The 25654-nt window shown below is 41.9% G+C and overlaps 1 protein-coding gene across 2 annotated transcripts in view; it reads left to right on the top strand.

Moving 5' to 3' along the window:
• The first annotated feature begins 1429 nt into the window (after positions 1–1429).
• Positions 1430–25654, top strand: part of sntg1 (syntrophin, gamma 1) — a 40904-nt gene continuing 16679 nt past the window's right edge. Inside the window, exons 1-12 of one of the 2 annotated variants that reach the window (XM_086272060.1) lie at positions 1430–1927; positions 12626–12945; positions 13597–13646; positions 16223–16357; positions 19291–19347; positions 19535–19592; positions 19681–19724; positions 20063–20104; positions 20450–20576; positions 21128–21210; positions 21513–21643; positions 24195–24324. In XM_086272060.1, coding sequence (XP_086128186.1) covers positions 13620–13646; positions 16223–16357; positions 19291–19347; positions 19535–19592; positions 19681–19724; positions 20063–20104; positions 20450–20576; positions 21128–21210; positions 21513–21643; positions 24195–24324 — 834 coding nt within the window. In that variant the 5' untranslated portion in view covers positions 1430–1927; positions 12626–12945; positions 13597–13619. The remainder of the gene's footprint in view (positions 1928–12625; positions 12946–13596; positions 13647–16222; positions 16358–19290; positions 19348–19534; positions 19593–19680; positions 19725–20062; positions 20105–20449; positions 20577–21127; positions 21211–21512; positions 21644–24194; positions 24325–25654) is intronic. The other variant, XM_086272061.1, reaches the window with a different exon arrangement.

Below are 25654 nucleotides of genomic sequence, written 5' to 3'. Positions count from 1 at the left end.
TGCCTGCTAAAGCAGTAAAGCTGAGTCAGCTGCCATAATAGTTATGACAGAATTACTGCAAGTGATGGTGGAAAGTCTGAATTTTTAATGACATAGCCAAAGAAACTGTAAGTCAAATAGATTAAAGTTGTAATGAGGTCAAAATATCTCCAAGGCTTCTGTTGGGACCTACCTGAGGAATATATAACAACATTAGTAAAGGTGTGAATTAGCTTTGGTGATAATGGATCACAGTTGAGCTTTTGAGGAGGACAGCCTTACTGCTGAAGACACCTATAGAGGCTGCTGTTGTATAGTGAAGTGTGAAGTCAGTGAGCACTTCCATTTATTATCTCCCAATCACACGTCTCCCCTTGGCATAGAGAACCAAGAGAGCAGCTGCAGGTTGCTGCAGCAGTACTGTGCCGTCCAGTGCAGCAGGTTTTGACCCTTAATTAACAAGCCTTAATTAACAGGCTGGAAATCCGGTATATGTGGACTTCAGACTGGAATGTGGTACAAGTGCTGCACAGTTTATGAGTAAGTGCTGCCCGAGAAGGCAGCTTGAAACGTCAGAGGAGTCAACTTGCTTCATGTGGGGAAACAGCGGGATCTTTCAGCTGGCATGATGACAGCATGGAAAATAAGGAGCACCTGGTCAGCCTGCGCAGCTGCTCACGAGAGGGCCTGAGGGAGAGAATCCAAATACTACCAAGTGACTGAATGCATATACAGTGCATGTGTATGTGCATGTGCTCACTGACAGCAAAAACTGAGTCAGTGTCTGACTGTGCAAGACTGAGAAAATCCACCCATGCCTTTTTTCCCTTTTATAAACCATTCAGCTCAGAGCATTGTAACTCACGTGCGCCAATCATTTTTAAGAATGGTCTAAACATGTAAGCAGACATGAAATTATGTTTTTCTTTTGGTCATCTGCACCAGGGCATAGCTTGGTAGAAAAATCTATCAGAAACCTGACCCTTTAATCTAAGCCTAACCTTATCCTGACCACAGCTTCAATCTAAAAAAATCAGTGATTCATGTCAAAGGGGCTTGCAAATCTTAGCCAGATCCCCACAATGTGACAGTTTGGACAGATTTATGTCTGCACAACATGTGCAATACTAATAAACACACACTTTTGGATTGTAGTTTCCAAATAATGAACCAAATACTAACCCCCCCCACCCCCTATTTTAAAAGTGAGCAACGGCCACGTTGTCCTCACATTTCACAAATGTCCTCACATCCCAAGGTCTAAAATTCAAACCGGTCCTAACAAAGATAGACGTACGAGCTCACAAGCACACGCAAGCACAGAGGACCGCAGTGCACGCAAATGTGATTGGTAGAAATAATTTAAAAAATGCTTTGTGATATATTAGTGTGTGTAATGTGGGACAGAGCGACGGGCGTCCCTGAAAACAGCAAAGAAAAAAGTAGAATCATGTAATATTTATGGATCCGGAGTTGTGCGGGTGCCTTGGGTAAACGAAGGCGATTGACGCGCGAGTTGAACCAGCCGCATGTGATCTCCAGCCTCAGTCATTTTGGCAGCGCGATGCGAGAGAGACAGAGAGAGAGGGAGAGAGAGAGACAGACGCGGAGCTATGAAAGCGGACCTTCTGCCAGAGATGTCGACGGAGAGGAATCCCTGAAACCACCGCTGCCCAGGAAATATGGACAAATCTGGTTCGGCGTGCGAGTGCGGGCTGTTTTCTGTCGGTTTTTGCATATTGCTACAGTGTAGTGGACCAGGATGCCGTGTGGGCGATGCTGCCACAAGGGATACGTTGTGATTTCGCAGAGATGTTTTAGCAACCGATGCATAAATTAAAATAAGAAGAAGAAGAAGGAGAAAAAAACAATCACATGATTGATTGATTGATTGATTGGAGTCCAAAGGAATCTAATAGGACATCACCACCTGTTACTAGAAAACCAGGTAAGCCTCACATACCTTTTTGTCGCTTTTACATTCACAGCCCATGACGAGCATTGGTACTTAATTATAATGTCCAGCATCTCTGAAATGAAGCATTAACCCACGCGCAATGCACTTTTTCTTGGTGGAGATGTTATTTGCGTTAATGGTGCGCTGAGATGTATCTGTCAGTCACCTATGGTGTAATGGATAATAAACCGTGGCATCCACCAATAGTTACGTTTGTGTGATGCAGTTAGCGGAACTTGCGATGGGCCTCGTGATAAATCAGTTTCCTTAATAGATGACATGCATGCGATATATGGGCTTGTAGAAACCTTTAACATTGGCTCGGTGCAGGTACACAGGCAGCACCCGCAGTTCCTCCAGCCAGTGCAGTGGCAGCAGACCTCCATAGTGCTATTCAGCTGCGTTAAAGTAGTCTCTTTGCCCTGGATGCCAGTAATCGACAACATTCCCACTTTTCTTTTTAAAAAAAGGCCATTTTTACAGCTCAAACGTCACTCAACTATTCACAAATCCATCATCATCCCTGTATCCTCTTTCTCGAGCCTTCCCAGCTTCTGCTTCTTACAGAAAGCATCAAGGCAAACGTCCATCTGTGGTAAACCTGAGGAGTATTTCAGCCTGCTGCTGCTGCTGCTGCTGCTGAGGATGATGCTGCTGGCCCTGTGTGCTTTATTAGCTTCGCAGAAAACTCTTGAATCCCTGAGTGTTTCACAAAATTTACGATGCCTCTCTCGCTATAAGCTGGTGTGGCAGGGTGCTTACAAGGAAGGCTTGCTTTTAATCCATTATGGGCTGACAGACAGTCAGTGCAGTGTGCATCTATGGAGCTCACTGAGATGTAGAAATCAGGCTTCACCTCAGTGCTTTCAGGCTTGTAGCCTCAGGGTGTCCAGCTCACTGCTCGTACAGGCATATTGAGCTGAGCTGCTCCATTCCCTGGTCATAGGTCAGGTGCAATCTGTTTGATATACTGTGGGTCTCACTTCTTACGGAGGGGACACACACATTGACATGTCATTGATGATTTTATGTCCCAGCACATGCCTCCCTCCCATCCCGTTTGTGCTGATGTTCTAAATCAAAAAGGTGTTGGGTCAAGGCGGCAGAGGTACACTGTCAGGAAATCGGGCCTGAGTGAAACGCTGTCGCTCATGTCTGGTCCATATGTCAGGCGCGAGATAGCCAGGGACAAGTTGTTTGAATCCTCCACGCTGCTGTGTTGCTCTCCGGATCTGCTGATAACTGGAGACTAGACACTGAGTAGTACCCAACAAAATCATGATCTAAAACCTTCACACATATACACACACTGTTGATTGATTTGGAAACAATGTCTGCACTGCACAACCAAGTGTTCCTCCACACACTAATCAATAATCTGCTGTTCCTCCTGCAGCTGTATCCCACTGGGTCATTTAAAAATTGGGACTAGTTAAACGTCTTGAAATACACAAGTGGGAGAAGCCGTTCTAAGGCATCACTAGAAGCAGGGAATGTACACATTGCCATTAATTATACATGTTAACACATTCGAAGTGCTGTTATACTCCCCCAGCATTAGCCAGCAGCTTGATATGTAATAAGAGTTACTCTGCATATTCAAGGGTTCCACTTTCTGTACTCTAAGCGAGGCAGAAGTTCATTTCTTTAAAATGCCACATGGCTTTATTCAGTGACCTATTTTGATCATAAAAATGAGTGCCGGGCTGAAAACGTAGCACAAATTTCTTGACAACGGTGGCAGAGGAAACTCAGATAGTGGCAGCCAGGGTAAGGAAAATAGAAGGTGAAAATGAAAACATTTAAAGGAAGTGTTTTAGTCCTTCTGACATTTTACCTCCAGCAGTTGTTCTATCTGAAAGGCATTTGAAAGGCCGGACATCTTCATTACAATCTAGCCCCAGAGCCCAAAAAGCAGAGAGGAAAAATGTATCACACCTGATGTGTCTGTGGGGCTTTTACAGCAACTGTTTGTCCAGCCATCCATACGAACTGCTCCAGATGTTGAATCCATAGAGGAGGAGCCATATGCTTTTATTTGCAGCGTGATGTATGAGCAGCGCAAATAAAAAGAGAACTGTATATATTTCTCTCCAAGGGAGCGTGCGGGGAAAATATATTAGTGGGCTGTGCCACAAAGTCACTGTCATGCAACAGGAAAACTATTAGTCTGGCTTAGCGGAGACTGATGGCTAATGAAGCAAATGCGCACCAAACTCTTCATGGCGGGGAAGACAGAAGACACAACTCTCATTTATATGCACCTCATATACCAGCCCATCTGATTTAGAGCTTTGAGACTGCAATGTAGACTTAACTCACTGAAAGCTACACCTAGATGATGACTGCTTTGAGAAAACCAATAAGAACTTATAATACCAATAATGATAAAATGAGACAAGCATGCTGGAAGTAACAAAACCCAGTGTAGAGAACCTTTATACCGGCACGAGTGGATTTCTGTTGAGGGTGAGCAGTGTTTCCTTTGTGCTTTACAACCTGTAAGGAGCCCAGGCTGGACAATTTTAGGTCACATTTGATTAATGTGGAGAATCTGCTTGTTCATTAAGCACTGCTGCCCTGACAGCACGCCAGAGTCGCAAATCAGCCTCAGTGGAAGCAGATCCTGTGCACTGTAAACTGCGGTGTTGTGTTTCCTTGTGAATGATTTGCAGTTCATTCAACATGTGAATAGTAAAATAGGGCAAACATAGTAAAACAGCCCTCAGCTGCACAGTTTTTACTTACAGTTGTGGAACAATTTTATGGGCCCAACTTAAACAACTGTGGATCGGTGCGCACCACAAGTTTATGTCTGGGTGAAGCAGCTAGTCAGCCAAAGTTATTTTATTTAAGCCATGAAACACCGTGGCGTCCACTCATGCAGGAATAACTTCAAGAGCTTCAGCAGCTGTAAATGATAAAATATAGATACATTTATTACTGGAATACGTGATATCAAAGGGGAAAATTAGGGACTTTCATCTGGTTCTCGAGTACATCCTTCCACAAAGAGCAGAAAAGGAAGAACATATAGGTTCTCTAAAATTAGATAATAAGCAGCCTGGAAGCCTGGCTGGTCTTTGGTACCTACTGATTAAAGAGACCTCAAGGTTAGATCATTGCACTCCTGCAAAGGCTCCACCAAGCATGAGCCTTATAGATCTCTCCAGAGTAGTGAGACATCACCAAAAAAAATCAAGCTTTAATACTGCTACAGCTTCTCGATTGTGAGGATTTACTGTTTTCTTCTTGTGTTTTAAATCATGTTGACTTTAATGCATTTTTGAAGATATTACTCTGATGAGCATTTTAAACTATTTCCCCATATTATATAGAATTAAATGTTTGTGGATAATGCAAAGGGATTTTTTAAGAGCAGTTTTCTGGTAAATATGTTGCAGATCAAATGACCACAGAGGAATCATTCATATCTCTGTGGCTTTTTCCTGTATTAATTCATATAAAAATCTTCCAAACAGAAGATTTACCCATGCACAACATACATATACGCTCATCAATCCCCCTACCTGATCCCAGGATAGTAATTTTCACATCACACATTATGAGTTTATAAATAATTTGTCCAAGCGTTTGAGAGATGGCTCTATACTTTTCTACTTTATATTTAGTAAGTGAACAGCTGCGTCCCTCGACTGTGTAGCATCATTTCAGCGTAGCCCAGCCTTCAGCAATATGCTGAGCTTTTTAATCCTTTCATGTACTCAACACACAGCATGGTGCCATTTCCAGGCCCCAAAGTCCTCCCCTGTGAGGCACTCCAGGCTTCATTGGTTAAAATCTAAAAATGATGACATGCACATTGTATATATATTTAGGATCTGTTCATAATTAGGAGAGTGAATTCTATTATTCAGTGTGGTATAAAAGCTGTGGCATTCATTTGATGAACCCAATTAAGACCCTCGTGTACGATATCATGCTTGAATTGCCCAGCCTGTTTATCCTTAGGCATTGCATCATAATGTCATGTGTAATATATATTAAAAAAATGCAATTCAATTAAAGAACCTGTCAGCAGCAAACATGCTGCGGGATCGGTTTAGTTTAGAGTTTGTTATCCATCGTGTGCCTGTTTCTGCCCCCAGATATCCAGCGATGTAATAGGGAACCAGTTTGTGAGATGATTCTCACTGATTTAAGTTGGCACCTACCTGATATCTGGTGGCGCCCTGCTGCCAAAAAACATAAATCATAGTCAGGAAGGTCATGAGCTCAGTCTATAAATGTGTCTATCACTAATTTGCTCCTCTGCCTATCATTCACGAGCATCTGGCATGAAGAGTGCCGCTGGCTATAACTGGAGATCTCAGGTATCGACTTACGAGGTAATAAAATACGTTTTTTTTTTTTTGACAAATACGCTAAAAGAACTGAAAACGTGGGGAGATGCTCTTTACATCTCGCCCCAATGATCGATCTCCAACGTAATCAGAGAAAAAAGAAAGAAGTGTAGCACCTCCAGCGTTACACTAAAACAGGCCCTGTTGAATACAAGATGTACTCTGTAAATACGCAACTGTTCAAACAGCTGCCTCTTGACATGAGCCTGTTCACTGCTGGAGTAAGGCTGAGGGGTGAGCTTATTAGCGTCAGCAGCAGACAAGCCAGCACACAACAGTTTTAGCACAATTCTTCGTGTCAAAACCAAATAATCAGTCAGCAGAGAATTATTCTGGCTTCAGAGTTGTGTCCATTTGTTGTTACTGCTTCGAGCTGCCTGCTGTTATTATGAAAGTAACAGCTGATTCACAGATGATCACAATTCGTAGATTTTACCTTCTTAAATGTAATTGTTGCTGTATTTTTGGTCTTCTTTGGTAGAAAATGGAATTTATTTGGGTGATGGATCATCGATCCCAGAAACTTCAGTGCTTTTTGTATTTTAATTTTTGTATTTTATAAGAAAATTATAGCTATAAAGTCAAGTGTAGTAAGGTGAAGGTTTTCTTTATGTGCTCTTCGGTTTTTTATGAAGCATATAGTTCATACACCAGAAGACAAAGTCAAAGCCGATCACTGTGCTGGCTCTTAAAACTTTAATTCGTACCTACCTAGAGGAAACAGACCCAACCAAACCAAATATAAAGATGATTGTCTTTTTGTTTGTGTTGAGTTGATCGAGCCTGGCTGATATCAGCAGACCGATACTGTGCACTGATCTACTGGTATCGGCATTTATAACGGATATAACAAGAAGAGACAAGAGAAATACCTACTTGGCTCACTTTGATTTTGATTGTTTTCCGTTACAGTTAAGTACCACCAAATGTGCATGGGGTTGTTATAGCCAGGGGTGCACATAAGTGGTGCACAGGTGCGCATTCGCTGTCAAAATAAAAGACGCGCACCAGATAAGAAGTTGCAACGTGTGTTTGCGTACATATAAAAGGCGCTGTTTTTGTCCGCTAGAGTTTTCACGGCATATTCTGCATCACATCTCTGTGCGTCCATCATTTGTTTGAAGCCAGCTCACCTCCTGGAATCACTTTTCTGAGAATACGTGCTTCTTTTGCGGTTCGGACTCCCTCTGACATTTCTTTGGAGGTTGAGGAACACCAAAGTAATTGCAGGAGCTTGCTTCTTCGACATCTTTAAGAGTTCTAAAAAAATGTCTGTACTCCTCCAGAAAATCGTATGTACGCAAACGCGCGTTGCAACTGCTTATCTGGTGCGCGCCTTTTATTTTGACAGCGAATGCGCACCTGCGGACCACGTATGTGCACCCCTGGTTATAGCAGTGTGAGCAAAAGTCCCGTTATGTCATTGTATGCGACTCAAACACAACACAACAATGGAGGACGAGGAGGTGATGGTATACCTGTGTATGGCGTTTGTCAGATTTGGTTACCCGTGATTTGTGTGCACGCATTTGCTTTATTGCCGGGTTTGGCGGTTTTAAGGAGTCGCTCTCATGATCCATCGAGTGATGTTATTGACTGGCCGATCGGTGGAACGAACCGAGCCGAGCAGAGAAGGTTCTAGTGGAAAAGGACTATATCTTATCACTGTTAATGTTGCATAGTTTGCCCACCAAATGGCAATCTGTAACTTCCCTTTTGGCCACACGTGTTTGGAGTGCCACAATTACAACAACCAGCTGATCCGAGCAGTTGTAAGCGTAAAGGAGTCATTAAATAACCACACGTAACAAATGCTAGAAAAAACTGTTTAGCTTTCAAGAATCTGAAATAAATATAAATCTGGCAGTATATCAGAATATTGGTGCTTTCCAGATTAAGTCAGTTTTTACCTCTCTGGTGCCCCCTTAACCTCGGATTTCCTTCTCAGAAAGCCAGAGCTGCTCCTCTAACCCTGAGCCAACAATTCAAGACAGCAGCAGTGAATGTAAACATGAATAAAACTATAAAACTTGTAGTGTCGTGTTTTTGTCACTTGCTAAATATTCAACGCACAGAGCACTGACAAGACGGTTTCCATGACTGTGCTGCAGCGACGTTCTTAAATCCAAATATTATTTTGTAATGCTGGTGGTAATGAATGACTCTACCTTGCTAAAAAACAAGACAAGTCATGTTTCTTGCTTGCTTGTCTGTAATGATAAACAGTTATGATCACAGATCAGAAATAACTGTTGGAGGATGATGATATGATGATGTAAATTTCTTTACAAAGCAGCTAAATATAATTCATACTTTGCCCACGTTGACTCTACAGCTTTAAAAGTTATAGGCTGGATTCAGAAGGTAAACATATCAGGCATTAGATGAAGCTGCCAGCTCATAACAGAAGTGTCATTGTTTTCTCACGTGAACTGGCAGATCTTGTGAAATCTCATCAGTGCAATGCCGTTGCTGTTGAGTGGAACTGCTTCTGAGACGCCATAATATTTGAGTAACATAATACCTCCTATCATCGCTCTCCAAATTAAAAAAGCTGCACTCTCAGGCACCATATGTTCCAGGTTGCAGAACAAATGAACATACAGTAAGTGAAACCCATCTCAATTTTCGAGAGGGAAAGCTACGTGTGGCGGAGCACTCTGCAGACAGCTGCTCCACCTACGCACAAACGGCCATTTATCATCCTGTATGGGCCACAGCTGTCCTCAGGTCTACGAGATGGAGATGTCATGTTACAATCTCCACACCATCTAGCTAATCTCACGCTGCTCTCTTGCTGTGTTTTCAGCCATTGTGTCAGACACAAGAGCGTTATTTGAAAAACATTGCTTGGCAAATTGGTAGGACTGAAAATATCTGATGGCGTGGTTGTAAAAGGAGTTCTGCTGACTCGACTTAAAAGGCACAAAAGGTTTGGCCTATTTCATCTTTGGAGAAGCACTGGCATCTGACAGGATATACAGGAGGGCACCTGTGAAGACAAAGTGCTCATATCAGAGCTGCAGACACATTTTTCAGCTGACCATGTGAAGGTATTCATTTTTAAAGCAGGCCTGCAAATGAAGTCAGGATTTTTCTTACATCCGTTACACACAGCCGGCCTGACTCTGACAGTTTGGAGAGCAAGTGGAGGCAAAAGCCTTAAAAAGTTCAACCTTTAAAGTTAGCAACAGCGCTTAGCACAATCAGTATATCAGTGAAACTAACACACTTTCACAAATTTAGAAAAAAAACATGTCATAGGTAAAAAAACAACAACATTTATTCTTCTGTAATAATAATCAGAAATAAACAGGACAGTTCATGTCATAGATGCTAAAATCTAATTTACTACAACCTTTACTACTGCTTTCCATATCTCCCACTCATCCTTTCAGTTTACTGCATCAGGAAATTTCTAATATTGGGAGTCACAAGATCCAGGTTTTGCATATTTAAGCTGGTTTTATCTTAATAAACATTCATTCAATCTTACCAATAATCAATTTATTTTTGGAAAACATAGAGAAAAGCACAAAAATCATTAAATGATGGAATTAAAAAAATCGAATCAAAGTTGGTAAAGATAAATCCTTCTTATTAACTAGTAGTGGTACTATAATGCAATACAGTTCACGCTACACTGTAAAGAACAGTTTCAGACTACAGTCAGATGCCAGTTTATTAAGAACATATTGTTAAAGCAAATGTAGTGCAGTATATTCTCATGCAACACAGTCTCACTGCAGTTTGTGAAACAGCCTGAACGTGTGATTCATGTTACTGGACGGGAATCTTACCTCCTTATTTTTGTTAACCTGAGCATGAGTTTGCATCAGATCAGTGCTTTATTCATTCATTCATGTCCATGAACTTGAATTGAAGATTTCCCACCTTTAAAAGAGGAAAAGTCCTCTTTGGAAGTGGCTTAAATCATTTCACAGCTCATGGGAACCAGCTAGGACTACAAGGATTTTTGTTTTGTTTTGTTTTTTGTTTTTAAAAATTTCCAAATAAAACATTTGCAAAAGAAAAATAGTACTTAATTATAATTTCAAATAAACAACGAAAGGTCCAAAAATGATTGCCACTTTTTCAAATCTCCACTTTCTCGGTTGCCAGGGTAACTATGAAGACCACACAACATACATGTTTCAGGCTGGAAACATGCTTCCCGTTGAAAGACTCAAAGCTATGCTGACTGTGTTATAAACACAGGCTAATTTGGGCCCATGTACACAAACAAGAGGTGAATAAAAATCCACCTCATTTATAGTTAGTTAGTGAAGGATTATTTATGCAGGACATCCCACTGAGATGAAGACCTCTTTTGCACACAAAACCTCTATAGTAATATAATCTGCTACACACACACACACACACACACACACACACACACACACACACACACACACACACACACACACACACACACACACACACACACACACAATGTATGAGAAATATGGGCCAGTAAAGTTTTACAGCTACCCAGAGAAATGAACGTCTTCACAGCTTCAAGCTGTGTTGCAGCTCATTCCAGCATTAAGGTGCTTAATGCTGGAAATCAGTCGTCACCAGTTCAGACTTTGTGTGAGGACTTTTCCTCTCTCCTGGGAGAGGTTAAATCAACACCTTTTTGAATCACATTCAACAGAAAACAAATACTGAAACTGTCACTGTGGGCTTTATTACACTGTGTTAGCTGGTATTTAATCTATTTTAGGTGTATTGATTGTTCTGTGTTGGAAACACTTTCTAAGGGAAGACCAAGCGAGGAGATATCGGTGAGTCATTAGCTAATAATTAGATCATAATGATCCGCTACTTATTTTAATTATCAGCTACTGTTTTCACGCCGCCTCAGATAATAAAGCATCTTGCTCAGTAGATACTCAGTAAATGATTGTTTCTTCAGGATTACTTTGCCTTTACCTGTTTGTGTGTCCACTCATGTAACAGAAAAACATTCTCACATCATCACAATGAAAGGTGAAAGAAAACTGTGTAGCTAAGCTATAGTAAAAAAGAATCAACACTAAACAGACATTATTCATTTTAAAGAGTTCAACATTCAAGTTTCCAAAATGCAACACAGCATGAGAAAGAAAGTTTAAAAGAAACTGACTAAAAGATCGACGCTGCACCCGTAGGAGCTGCTCATCCATTGAAACCCATCCCATGAAGCTCCCAGCGCACAGTTTTTGTTCTGCTGTTAATGTCAGAGGAGGTTTTTGGGACCCAAAACCAGCGACCCTGCTCTGTGACATTACGTGGTCTACTGAGGTGCTTATCTAAACTCTTCCACTTGGCAATAAAACCTCTTAAAGTTGATAGCTGACCATCTAGGAGAGAAGAAGATTTCTCAGACTCATTTGTTGCACTGGTGGCGTCCTACACTACCACACTCGATTATGTTAAGCCTTTTAATATGATCCGTTCTTTCCCAGACTCAAGTAAGAGGTGAGGCCCAATACTTCTGTCCAACAGCTTGAATCAGCAGCTGGAGATCTGTTGAGACTGATCATTTTTTAAAAGAATAATGATATCACACAGCTATATTGAGTTCTTGCGCTGATTCTGACATAATATTAGTATTTGAGAGTTTTCTGAAAATTTCTTCTGTTTCGATTCAGCCCATATTCCTTAAAGGTGCTCGCGCTCTTGTTCCCTTCTCTGTTCTCCAGTGATTAACAAACATTTGCAAGTTTCACTAAGTCTACTTTTACAGTATAATCAGAAGTCAGTGATTTATGCATGAAATGTGGCCTCAAATGCATATACTGTGAGTTCTTTTAATCGCGCGGAACAATGATCAAAGTAGCAACGCTGCAACTCAACAAAAGGGTGGCAACGAGCCAAAAATACATACTAACGAGGAGGGTTTCTCAAGGATGAGCAATTGGAAGTTAATAAACGTGTTGAGATAGTCATGTGTGCTTAGCATACGAAAAACACAAGAAAGGCGAAGAATATGAGTTAATTGCATTTCGGCATTTGCGTTCATGAATCGACAGTGGGGTGTTTGAGTGCATCCTTCATCTTAGACTGAGAAACGAGGTTCACAGTTGTGAGTTTGTGTTTGCATCTCTGCTTTTTTTTGTTTGTTTTTTTTAACCAGGTGGTTATTTAAAAAAAAAAAGCTGTGAATTTGCTTCTGATTCAACATCCCACATAAACGCAGCATTTGCAGTGAAAACACACTTGTCTGTATTAAGATTACATCTTTTGAGTCGTAGCCAAAAGCATGTAATCAACAGTCAGCCTTGTTTCAGAGCATTACTTGAAGACTTGCATTTTCTTTTCTTTTCTTTGTTTGTTTCAGCTCTCGAGTGGTTCTAGGATCAGGATGATACCATAGCCACATCCTCCTCCTGTTACTGCAGCACGACCACCGATAAGGGACCTCGAGGAGAGAAACCTCACTTCACGATAGCCTCTTTTTGCTCTCCAGCACCGGCTCCTCTGGGAATAATCCTGCAGCACTTACAGAGTAGCAGGAGAGGTGACAGCATTGCTCCCCCACCACCCAAGTCTGACAGCCATGATCCGGGAAGGCCCTCTGCTACGACTCAGATCGGGGATCAACTCACTGCTCGATGGCTAGGGCTGAACGTACAAAGAGCTGGGGGCCTTTCTGCTGAGGTAAGTCTCCGACTCCCTCTGCAGCACAGGTTCTATAATTCAAGTATGAGCCATTTTTGCTCTGCGCTCGTTTTGTTGAGTCAAGTGGCAGTCATGTCTGATTATAACTGAGTGGAACCGGTTTATGTAAATGCGGCTTTCTCACAACATTACTCAAAGACTACTTGCGTCTGTATGGAAGCAGTCAGATAATTTAAAAATGCGTGCATGTTATTTTGGGCAGAGCGCACTTTTACTTTCTAAACACATAATCTGTAGTAGTTTTGTAGTAGCACTTTCCACAGTCTTCTGCTTCCACCAGTAACACGGTTCATTTCTGGGAGCACTGGATTCGATATTGAAACATTTATTAGGATACCTGGGCTCTCACCTTTGTAATCAATTATTCATTAACCCTTAATGGTCTCCGGTTGTCTCCTGACATTGCTCAGTGAGGATTTTCTTTCGTTCTTGTCGCTTAGAAGAGGCACGTTTCGATGAAAAAAACATTTCTCTCCTTTGTCTGTGTTTTGTATGAGACTATAATGAGAATAGGCATCCCGCTAACAATGCTGGTTTAAATCAGCTCTGTGGTTTTGCTGCAGCAGGCCAGTCGTGTCTTTAAGCATTTGTCTCCTCCGACTAACTCAGTCTTGTTTTTCTCTATTGCAGTATCCCTCACTGCATAGTAGCACATGGATTTCAAGACTTCAAATGAAGAGGTTGGTAGAATTCAATCAATGTAACAATTGAGCAAGATTATAGAAAGCGGCGAGGCATTTTCAGGCACTTGGAAACAGTGTTAAAGCATGCAAGGTATCTGAGGGCCTGTGGCTACAACAGCAGCGGGGCACATACAGTGCAGTTTGTGCATGTGCAGTCTCACTGGGCCCCCTTTATCCCCCTTTAATCTGTCAACTGCAAACTCCCCCCACAAAAAAAACCAAGTAAAGCTACACAACAAAACACACCACTTAATGTCTTTTAGCTTTCACTTTATGAGCTCATCTTATCTGACATCCTGAGCAACAAGGGAAGGTGGTGATGATGGATCTGCAGCTGATTTACTCTCTGATAGCGTTTCTCAAGCAGAGACCATAGCCGCTTCATTTATCACCCAGCTATCATAAATTAGCGAGGCTAGCCATGTAACATGCCGGCACAAAGGCACACCGAAACCCTCTGTGCTTTTCATCATGCTAACTTCTGCTTACTTGCATCCTCTCTCCTTCCCTGACCTGGAAAATGCACGGAGAGTGGAGGCTTCTGGATGAGTAAGAGTGAGGAAACACAGGTGTACCCTGTGCTGAAGTCTTTTATATGCTGGAATGATGTATACATGCTGCAAGTTTTTTCTTGCAGCGCCTATGACAGAACAAAGTTGCAGTTGTGATGCAACACAGTACACACTCATGGGAGGGTGATCAATCTTGACAGTTCAGAATATACAGGCTGATTACTTGCTAAATGTGTTGGCGTCACAGAGTCGCAGCTTTTTTCACTCGCTTAATGGATGAATGAGGAAATGTAAAATATACAGATCATCAAAGCCACAGCTTTTTATTTATCTATTTTTTGAATTTGCAATCTGACGCTGCTGTATGGTGCATCATTGTGCAGATGGTGCTGCAAGTAAATAAATAGCTCAGAAATCATAACAAAAAAACCCACCCCAGCAACACTGACTTAGAAGATTAAAAGGAATGTTCAATGATAACTAAATCATTAACAGTGATTCTGCTGTTACAGAGCAGCCATGTTGATCAAAGTGTGCATCGAAACGAATAAAGACCTCTTTTTTATGTTAGAGAAGAGGCTCTTTGGGCACTCGTACCAGCTGGGGTTGACAGTTTTGCAGCACATCACAAGTAACTGATGCTGCTAAAGACTGACCCGAGGAACCGAGGATTTCTCTTTGGGCAGCTTCCTCACATCTCTGCCTTGCATCGCATCTCACTGCTGGGAGATGCTGAGATGTGAGGCACGCGATGTTGACAAGCTGGTTGTCCGTTTTTGCTCCTCGACCGTCTTTTTTCAAAATGCAACAAAGTTCACTGCAGGTCCTCTTGATAGGAAACATCAGAAAAATTTATTTTCCTTTAAAAAAAAAATTAATCTCGTTTGGCGTTCGCTGTAATGGTCCTTGATTAAAAGAAGATTCCCTCATAGTTTGCCACATGCACGCCAGCAGACTACAGCTGATAATGGTGGGGTGTTTCGGAGGTTGGTGTGAATTATAGTGAATTATAAAATAGGATAAAGGATGAGGTTCATTATGTACAATACAAGCACTGCAGCGGGTCAAATAATGCTCAGTCACCTGAGATGCTGTCTGACCCGGCTAATATACAAACACTACTACCCTCATTTCGCTTGGCTAATGACTTTCACACAGACACGCATTACCTCAAATAACGTGAATTAATGGCTCCCTCATTTCATTTCTCACGCTGCAGCTGCAGGCGAGGGCTTGGCTCTTCACGTTCCTCATTTAGGGTGAAAGATAATATGCTCCGCAAACTGACTTTGATTCAAGTTCGACCCGCAATTTTGAGAGATACTCTCGCTGTCTCTCTGTCTGAGAATAGCAGTCATGCAACCAGCCTGTCTTGTGAACCGATGAGTGGCGTATCCTGGGCGACAAGGATGCTGACACTGGTGGCTTTCTTCTATTAGCAGTCTTGTCAGGTGAAGGTGCTCCTTTCATGTAGACCTTTTTAAGTCAAGGACAGGACAGGCATCACAATTAGCTGGGGATGAGGAAGGATACGCAGAATGCAAATGCATGCAGATTAGCGTGTTTTAAACGGTTCACTGGAAACACACACGCCGCTCTCACACTCGCTCGTGGAAAGCAGGGAGATTCAAATGCAGAGGTCGATTTGATTTGAGCCACTGAATTTCACAGCTTCTTAATTTGTCACCATTTGATATAATAATACAATGTGATGATATAATTTGGGTTTCTGTGTCTCAGCGTGGAACAGAGGGTACAAAAGTGTTATTTGGATTCGCAGAATGCGGCTTATAAGCCATATATCAATTGTTTTCTTGTATATTTTGTTATCCAAATTGGTTGTTTATTACTCAGAGCTGCTATTGTGGTTATTTGGTCCGACATTAGCCTTAACAAGAAGAGTAATTTAAAAAAAAGAAGAAAATAATAGACACCAAAACCCTGTTTCCTAATTTCCATGTTCATTCTGCAGCGAGTATTCTCAATGACATTTCATTTCATGGCCAGTTAATTTAGTCATGGAGGGATGATGAATGATTTTATCTCTCTGACTGTTCACAGACAAAGACTGGGATTTATTTGATGCAAGAAGGTAATGAGGAGCCGTTTAATATTCGACTACACTTGGCCAAAGATATTCTGACCATTCAAGAGCAAGATGTCATCTGTGTGTCAGGAGAGCCTTTCTATTCGAGCGTAAGTAACCCAGTCATAATTACAGACGCTGAAATCAGTAACGTATACAGCAGCGCGGGGTAATGAAGGTTACAACACAAAAGTGCTGAGAACACAGCTCAGTGTCTGTGTTAATGGAAAGCCTACATGAGTGAATCTATTCCTCATAAATCAAGTGTAGTCATTAAATAATAATTCACCTACTGAGTTTAACATTTAGCTCTCGCTTGTCATCACCCCTGACAACTTTTCCTTCACATTAATTATTGCGCGGGTTTCTTGTGCGAAAAAAAAATATTCAGCTGAGACCCGAGACCGTGACCTTTCCCAAAATGGAATTATTCATTCAATAACATTTTCCTGGATAAAAATCCTCAAATGACAAATGGTGGTTTGTGTCCTGTGAAACATCATTAATAATCAGCGAAAAGGGCAAAGGCACCGGTATGCAAATACAACTGCAACGTATCAGTCCAAGTGCTGGTGACCAAGTTCAGTTGAATATTTGGATTGAATTTTACATTTCATTTAAGAAATTGCTGAATACGCTGCATGCATGCACCTTGAGCAACAGAGTGTTCATATTCGATGCCATACAAACCTGACTGTCATTGAAAAATGTATCAGAGCCCACCCGAGACAACTTTTAACTTCAAAAGTTGTTGCAAAACATAAAATACACTCACTGGTGACGTTAGTACCGTAATTGTCGGGCTATAAGCCGCTACTTTTTGCACAAGCTTTGAACCCTGCGGCTTTTAGTCAGGTGCGGCTTTTCTATGGATTGTCCATGATTTTTGTGATATCGTAAGACGATTTGTTTTGTTTGTTCCGCTGTTGTACGGCACTACGTTGCCTGGCGGAAGGATCGGGGTTCAAGAGTGGTATGTTAGTCACATGTCCGTCCGCCAGGCAACATAGTGCCGTACGAAGTAGCGCGAAAAACAAACTTCAAAGTAGCGCTACGCATTCAGCGGGAGTCGTGGATGACGAGCGGCGATAAACTTGCGAAAAGCAAGTTATGCCCAACTCCACCGGTGGATTCTGACAGCGTGGAAAAGTGCGAAAACATCCACGATCACCAACGGATTTTGAAGGGCTGGACTGCTGCATGATGGAGAGGAGGACACCGCCACGGCCCTTCTGAGGGTGTTTGACTCTGATACTGACAACGAGGATTTCTTTGGTTTTGAAAGTGACAACGAAGGAGAGAAGCGGAGAGTGGATGACGAAGCCATCCTGAGCCTGTTCGTTTCCGACATTGGAGAAGAGGACTTTGGTGGTTTTAGAGCGCAGGAAGAAGAGAAAGATGGTGAATGACTGACTTTTCTTCTTGTTAAAGCCGTGTCACTGCACCTGAGCCTAAAAGGTAGTCCGAATCTATTTTCTGGTGTGCTGTAGGTTACTGTTATGTACTACATGTGCAAATATGTACCCATAACTTGTTTTTCAAAATATTAATAAAAGGGGTGTGTCTCCAAACAGCCATCTCTTTCCTGACAATTCCCTTTGTGCATATTCTCTTACATATGATGAGTCAACATTGAAACACCTGCGGCTTTTAGTCAGGTGCGGCTAATGTATGTACAAAACAGGATTTTCCCCTGATTTTAGCTTGTGCGGCTAATATTCAGGTGCGCTTTGTAGTCCGGGAAATACGGTAGGTACACCTTCACCTACACTTCTTTAAATTCTCATGGCATCGATTGAATAAGGTGCTGGAAACATTGCCTCAGAGATCATCTTTTGGACCATGTTGACACGACAGCGTCACACAGTTGCGGCGGGTTTGTTGGCTGCACATCCACGATGTGACTCTCCTGTTCAGCACAACCCAGAGGTGCTCTACTGAGACTGTGGGGGCCATTTGACTGCAGTGAACTTATTGTCTGTCAGTCTGACTTGAGCTTTGTGACATGCTGCGTTATCCTGCTGGAAGCAGCCACTAGAAGATGGGTACACTGTGGTCATAAAGGGATGGATGTGGTCTTCTGTGTGGCAGTGTTCAGGTAGACGGTGGTGTTTAAAAACACAGAAAATATCCCCCACACTATTACACCACCACTAGCAGTCTGAAATGTTTACACAGGTCAGGATGGATCCACGCTTTCATGATGTTTCTGCCAGATTCTGTCCCTGCCATCTGAATGTTGCAGCAGAAATTGAGACTCATTAGACCAGGCAACGTTTTCCAATCTCCTGCCCGCTAAGAACATGAACTGTATCCTCGGTTTCCTGCTTGTAGCTGACAGGAATATCACCTGGTGTTGTCTTATGCTGCTGTAGTCTACGTCTTTCAATGTTCTTGATTGTAACTAGCTGATATTTGCCTTTCCATCTGCTGGAAGCAGTCTGTCCATTCTCCTCAGACCTGGCATTTTCACCCAGCACTCACTGGATATTTTTACTTTTTTCTGACCATTCTGTAAACCCTAGAGATGGCTGTGTTTGAAAATCCCAGTAGATCAGCAGTTTCTGAAACATGTTTCTGAGCACAAACAACCACACTACATCAAGACTACTTCAAAATCACCTTTTCCCCTGCATTCTGATGCTCATTTTGCACTTCAGCAGCTCGTCTTGACTATTTCTGCATCCTTAAAGACACTGAGTTGCTGCCATGTGATTGGCTGATTAGATATTTGCATTAACGAAGAGTTGAACCGGTGTACCTACTAAAGTGGCCAGTAAGGCACTGTAAAAGAAAATCCATAAACTACACCTGAGAAAAGAAAACACACCCAATGCAACAAAAAGTACCAAAAGAAGGCAAATATTTGTAAAATGCTCAAACTTATGCTGAAATCAATAAACCACCTTCCTGTTTTGTATTAAAAAATGTTGTAATCATTAAAACAGTTAAAGAAAAGCTTCAGGAGTTAGATCGTTTTAATTCCACATTTCCACAGCTTGAAATCATGTCCTGCAGTCTAAACTCGTCTTTCTAACTGCAGGAGAGGACTGTAACGATCAGGAGACAGACGATTGGAGGGTTCGGTCTGAGCATCAAGGTAATTTAGATCCCAGCAGATTAGGGCCGCTCCTCCCAAGCTCCTAGAATTAAGTCTGAACAAGTGGCATTGATTATTTCCTTGTCAATGTGCAACAACTGTGTCAGCCAAGGATGTTGATCTCAAGAGTCTTGTTCTCCATTTGTGATACCCTCGTAATCCAATTCTTTTTGATTTCTCTCTGTAGGGTGGAGCAGAGCACAAAATCCCTGTTGTGATATCAAAAATATCAAAGGAGCAGAAAGGTATAACGTCAGGGTTTTTTCTCCCCACTTCCCGTCATTTTCCCCCTCCTCTTGTTTGTTTGCGTTAAAGCGACTGTTCTCTTTCCAGCTGAACTGTCTGGGCTGCTTTTCATCGGAGACGGCATCCTTCAGGTAACACGCCGCATTAATGCGCGTTTACACATCTCATCCCACACCGCGAGCTAACACGTTTCCTCGTTCTTTAATAATTCATGCGCCACATGTCCATAAAACTGTGTGGCGTAATTATGCGTCCCTATAGGCTAATAAAGGTCTTTAATTTGTTGCATCTCTTTCAGCCAAAATAAATAAATAAATCGATTAAAGAAAATCTCCCACATGGCAACAGTTTTTGCCGCAGATGTCATAACAATTATTATGCTGGCCCCATTAATCATTTTGAAGATAAAGCTACAGTGATATGATGCCAGCAGTATCATTTAGGCTAACCGTGTTATTGTTGTTTCCAGATAAATGGAATAAATGTCAGGAGCTATCGCCACGAGGAAGTGGTAAGCTGTCAGCTCATATCTCATAGTTTCTCACCGCTGCAACAACTCTTTCAACAGCTTATCTTGTCTCACTTCATGATTTGTATCTTTCTGACATGTAAAGCCATTTTTTTCTCTTTCATTCCTGCCTAAATTCATCTGTAAGCAATATGTGTGAGTAAGGAGCATAAAAGTTGCACTCTGTAAATCCCTTATCTTGGATTTCCATTCTTAGCGAGGCTTTGGCACACCATGTTTCATCACAGCAAGCATTCAGCGAGAAAAACCTCACAGTTTACAGCTTCTGTAAAGAAGACCAAAAAAAAAAAAATATTCCCAAGGTTTGTTTGTTTTTCTGCTTTCCAGGTCCAGGTTTTAAGAAATGCTGGTGAAGAAGTGACTCTCACGGTCTCTTTCTTAAAGAAGACTCCAGCCTTTTTGAAACTGCCCCTTTGTGAGGACTGTACATGTGAGAACCCTCTCATTCACCCCGGTATTAGGTCTAAGTACATAATCACTATTACCGCTGTGGAAAATAATTGGCCAAGAGTATTTATAGCTGGTGGGGGTTTTTTTTCCTGTCTAGAATTGGTCGCCCTGGAAACAATAAATTTGAGTCGACTTGAGAGAAATAAAGAAAAATACGCCCAGCTCCTGCTCCATTTATTTTGGACTTCCTGTCTTGTTAAGCACTGAGTAAAGATGCTGCTTTGAGGAGTAAACCCATCTCAAGCTTCAGAAAAGATGCTAAAGACTAAACTGCAGTAATTAACAAAATCTCAGGATTGATTGCTCTCGTATGTCAGAGCTTTATTGTGAGACATGAAAGCATTTCATGAAATCCTTTCATTTGCGTATATAGGGCAGGTTGACTGGCCATCCAGCCAGTCAACGGAATACAAATTGGCAGAGAGCTGGAGCCGACTTGAGCAGCAGAACAAAGTAACACGCTTTAGATGATGGCTGTGATTCATTGCTGCTAGAAACCTTGAAATAGACGGGGGTGTAGCTGTGGGTTTATTGTTGTTTTCCTGTATGCTGCAGGCATCCCCAGTGACCAGAGTAGTGGGACCTCCTCTCCTCTGTGTGATAGTGGCCTGCACTTGAACTACCATCCTAACAACACGGTACTTTTTCATTAGCCTTTCTTTTGATTGGCTGATTTAGTAGCTGTCCTTTTGTAACTACGCAGCAGCAGATGCCAGAAAGTTGTTTCCATGCAACTGTCACTGCTTGCTGATAGCTAGGATGTTCTATCTTTATCTTTTGAGGACGGCAAATCACTTTTAATCTGCAGCTTGTGCTGTCTGTGCATCCGCAACAACCGTATAGTTGCAGCAGGACTCGGGCTCTTTGACATGGGAACAGCTTCAAATGCTGGAGGTGGGAAGGGGCTATCTCTTCTAACTTCGGTTTCACACTTCTGCAGGACACCCTGTCCTGCTCGTCCTGGCCCACGTCCCCAGGGCTTCGCTGGGAGAAGAGATGGGTGGACCTGCGCCTTATTCCTCTGCTACACTCACGCTTGTCACAGTATATCCCCGGCTCTGACGTTTCCAGGTGAGCTCTGGGACTTCGTGCTGAAGTGTCAGTTTCTTTCTTCTTAAGATGTTAGTGCAGAGATCTCTTACATTTTAAATGCTTGGGGATTTTCAAATAGAGCACACTGCAATGCTCCATCTATAAATAGACTGTGTAGAGTGTACCATTAAACACACGATCAGTATTTGGCTGGGTTAACACTTTAACTTATGCCTCACTGGTGTCTTGTGATTTGGTTGGGTTAGTGAGTAAAGCCAGATTTATGTTCCTCTGCTCGTGTCAGTTTGGGCAACTCTTTGGATACGCAGAGAAAAGGATTATAGTAACTGAACCAAAAAGCCAATAGTTCGTTGCCTGGCGCCTGTCTGGAACAGAAAAGGGACATGATAGTGAAGTTTACCACAAAGCAAAAGAAACGATTTTATATACACAGTAGTACATACACTGTATTTGTAGTTCCAGTTCACAACAGCTGTCCGATGGTGCTTTACAGTGTAAAGTAAAACCCTGCAGTATTAGCATGAACTCCCACAATCATACAGTCCCTGTAGGAAACACCCGGTGCCACCTGTGACTCAGGAGGTAGAACAGATCATCTACCAGTCGGAAGGTTGGTGGATCAATTCCCTGGCTGCTGTTAAATACACCTTAAAGTACTCTTGTGGAAGATACTGAACCCCAGATTGTGTGCACCCAAAGCTTGTATTAAGTGCTCAGTTAGAGCAGAAAAGCTCTATATATATAACTTCAATAAGGAAGATCTGTAATCACTGAGCAGCCTGCTTTTTAAAAAAAATTTTTTTTTTTTTGCCTGTCCCATTTGGTTCTTTAGCCGTCAGAATTGTTGTCTGAAGACCAACAAGGATACCCAATGGATTTACTTTGCCAAATGGATCATCACGGCATTGCCGTATTGGTCCATTTGATCAACCTTTGTTGTTATTGTTTATTTTATTTTATTTTCAGTTGTTACAGACGGGACAGACATGACTGAGGGATAGGAAAGGGAGAAAGAAAGAGGAAGGAAAAGAAAAACAGAAGGGAAGAGGGACAGTGAGAAAGGGCACTTAAAAAGAGAAAGAAGAAAAGAAGATCTCCTGGATCACCTGTTGAGAGAAAAAGAAGAGAAAACAAGCAAAAAAAAAAAAACCAGAGCAACATACTAAACACAACACCATCACGTTAATCTAGCTAAGTGTAAACAGCAGTAAATACTAAATATTGAATGTTGTTGTGTAGCAAGCAGGACCGACAGCGCATAATGTGCTTAGAAATAGCAGCCAATAAAGGTGTAGTTTATGTCTATGAACAGTGAACACCCGTGTGCACACCTGTGTGGATCAGTGCGCTTGTATTCAAAAGGTTTCCCTGTGTAATGGTCTGCTAGAGGATGTAGAGAGCCATAACCCTGTCCCCCAGGGCATGAAGCAGGCATGGAGGAGATCCAGCCTCCAGACATCCAGAGGCCCCAGAGTGAGAGAGCCCAAGTCGGACCACCGGAGGGACATTCGTTCCACCCTTCTGAGAAGAGCTGAGGAGAGCCCCAGATGAGGGGTCACCCAGTAGCCACGAAGCAGAAGCCAGAGGGGGCTGCAGTGGCGTGCCCGCCGGCTCTGCCGGCAGCCAGCTGTGCCAGAGTGAACCGAGCCGCTTTCCTAGGCTGCCAGTCTGTTCATTACATCACTGCCACTTTCACACACTATCAAACTCAATGCCAACATCACCTTCTTGGAGCCAATCAGCCTCTACTCTATATGGTTTAAGTCTGTTTTCTCTGTCATTCTTCCTTTCAGGCTCTCATTTGTGCAACCAACCTCCTCCCCATCTCCACCTCACCTGAGTCACTCAGACCTAATTTAGGAATAAATTCTTTACAAATCCTACCATGTGAATTCATGGATTTTTTTTTTCACATTCTGTCTCTCACAGTTGAAGTGTACCTCTGGTGCAAATTACTGACCCCTGTCATCATTTTAGGTGGGGGAACTTGCACAATCAGTGGCTGACTAAATACTTTTTTGCCCCACTGTATGTAACTGTTCTGGTTTTATCTCAATAACTGCATATTGCTGAATATGTTTTTGCATTTATTTTTCATATTGCAGGCACAGCTTTTGGATTATATTAAAAAAAGAAGTGAACATTTAATATTTTGAGGTTTTTCATCACCTGACCAGCCTGTTCCAAAAGTAGTGCAGTATTCAAAAAAATTAAAAGAGAGAAAGAAATATAAATTCCCCCAAATCTGTTTTCATATTATGCATGTGGATCGCCTAAACAAGCAAAGTAACTAATTAGTGAGCTTGCACTTAGCTTACGTTGCTAAATTAATTAATCTTGGAAAATTGGACGCTCAGTTTTTCAAGTTATTAAACAGCAGCATTTTTCACCACAGTCAGTTTTGCTTAGTTTGTTATCACAGGAATCCCAGAGGAAGAGTTTCCAATGCTGGGATGCAATGAACTGTCTCTAATCCCCTTTTAAAATAAAAACAGAAACTAAATATGAATGTGTAAAATATTTGAAATCCTCCCCTGATCTTTGGCTTGTGTTTCTTTTACTCTTTCAGGAAAAATGCTTTCCAGGTCATAGCAGTGGATGGTGTTTGCAGTGGAGTTATACAGTTTCCCACAGCAGAAGAATGCTTGGACTGGCTTCAGGCAATTGCAAGCAACATTTCCAGCCTCACCAAGCACAATGTGAGTAAGAAGCAATAACAGTTGTTAGCTCTCGTGGTCCCACATGTAAACCAGCAGGAAATTGGTTTGGGTGTTCATGCAACACGCTTGCAGTTTGTGGATTATCTAACAGTTCCTTTCTGAATGTCACAACATTAAGGGCCGTAGACACGTACTAGTGGGCCTTCTCACTACGAATAAAGTTAAATTTTATTCCTGAGTGCTCGAAGTCACAATAACAGCAGCCTCGCTGTACTACACTTATTCCTTCCAGCTGCCAGTATGCACTCATATTATCTATAATTCATCCAAAAATATTGCATTAAAATGAAACCACAAGGCAGAAAGAAACAAAGAAATGACTGCGTTGTATTCTTTCTCTTATTGTGAATACAATTTTCCAAGCTCTACTTCAGCTTTGTGGAAAACCTGTTTATGTGTTTTCAGATGAGTGGTCATGCTCGGCAGGGGTCTGAAATACCAATACTGCTTAACAAGCTCCATTGCTGCACATCATTGCTCATATATGAAAAATTGATACATTTAACATTTTGTATTTTGGTTTATTTTCATTCATTTCCATGTAGAAACTTCTGGTATTTTTTGGGAATTACTAGATAGATAAAAACACGGGACCGACTGAGCAGCAGTAAAAATCAGGGATTTGTAATTATCGTGTGTGTGTGTGTGTGTGTGTGTGTGTGTGTGTGTGTGTGTGTGTGTGTGAGAGAGAGTGTCTTGGGGGGATAATGGAGCCCTGATTAATTAGAGTGGACGAAGTGAGGGACATACTAAACATAACACTGATGACTCACTGCCAGCAGTTTTAACAGTTGAGAATGTATTCCTGTTCTGGCCTGAGTACTTAGTGAAGGATGTGAGTGAGCTGGTAACATACAGTAGATGGATTTGCTGAAATAAAATGTGTCTTATTGCATGACATTTTAAAAAAATGTTTATTTTGACTTCACTCATCAGAAAGTGATCTTACGGTTCATTTTGCAGCTTGTCACTTGTCTTTTGGTCACATGCTGATGTGACTGAGTAATTCACATCAGCATGTGAATTGCATGTGAATGTGAATGCAGAGAATGTCCAGATGCAGTGTAATATTCCATGTGAGATGGGGTTTTTTTTTCTGCACTGATTTGTTCATGAAGCATCACCGACTTCAGCGGTACTGCTGGTGGTGGCCTTGTGTCCTTGAGCGAGATACTAAGCCCCAGATTGCCCTGGATATTTCCGCCGGTGTGTGAGCTGCTGTGATAGCTTAAGTGCTTGGAAAAAAGCACTGTATGATGTGTGGATGGCTAAATGTGGCTCGCAGTGTAAAAATGCTTTAAGTGGTCAG

Source organism: Aulonocara sp. 'chitande type north' Nkhata Bay, linkage group LG18, assembly GCF_057382095.1.
Source record: "Aulonocara sp. 'chitande type north' Nkhata Bay isolate Kocher_YH1m ecotype deep benthic linkage group LG18, A_spYH_male_GT1.1, whole genome shotgun sequence".
NCBI classification, from domain to species: domain Eukaryota; kingdom Metazoa; phylum Chordata; class Actinopteri; order Cichliformes; family Cichlidae; genus Aulonocara; species Aulonocara sp. 'chitande type north' Nkhata Bay.
This window is presented reverse-complemented; position numbering and strand designations above follow the sequence as displayed.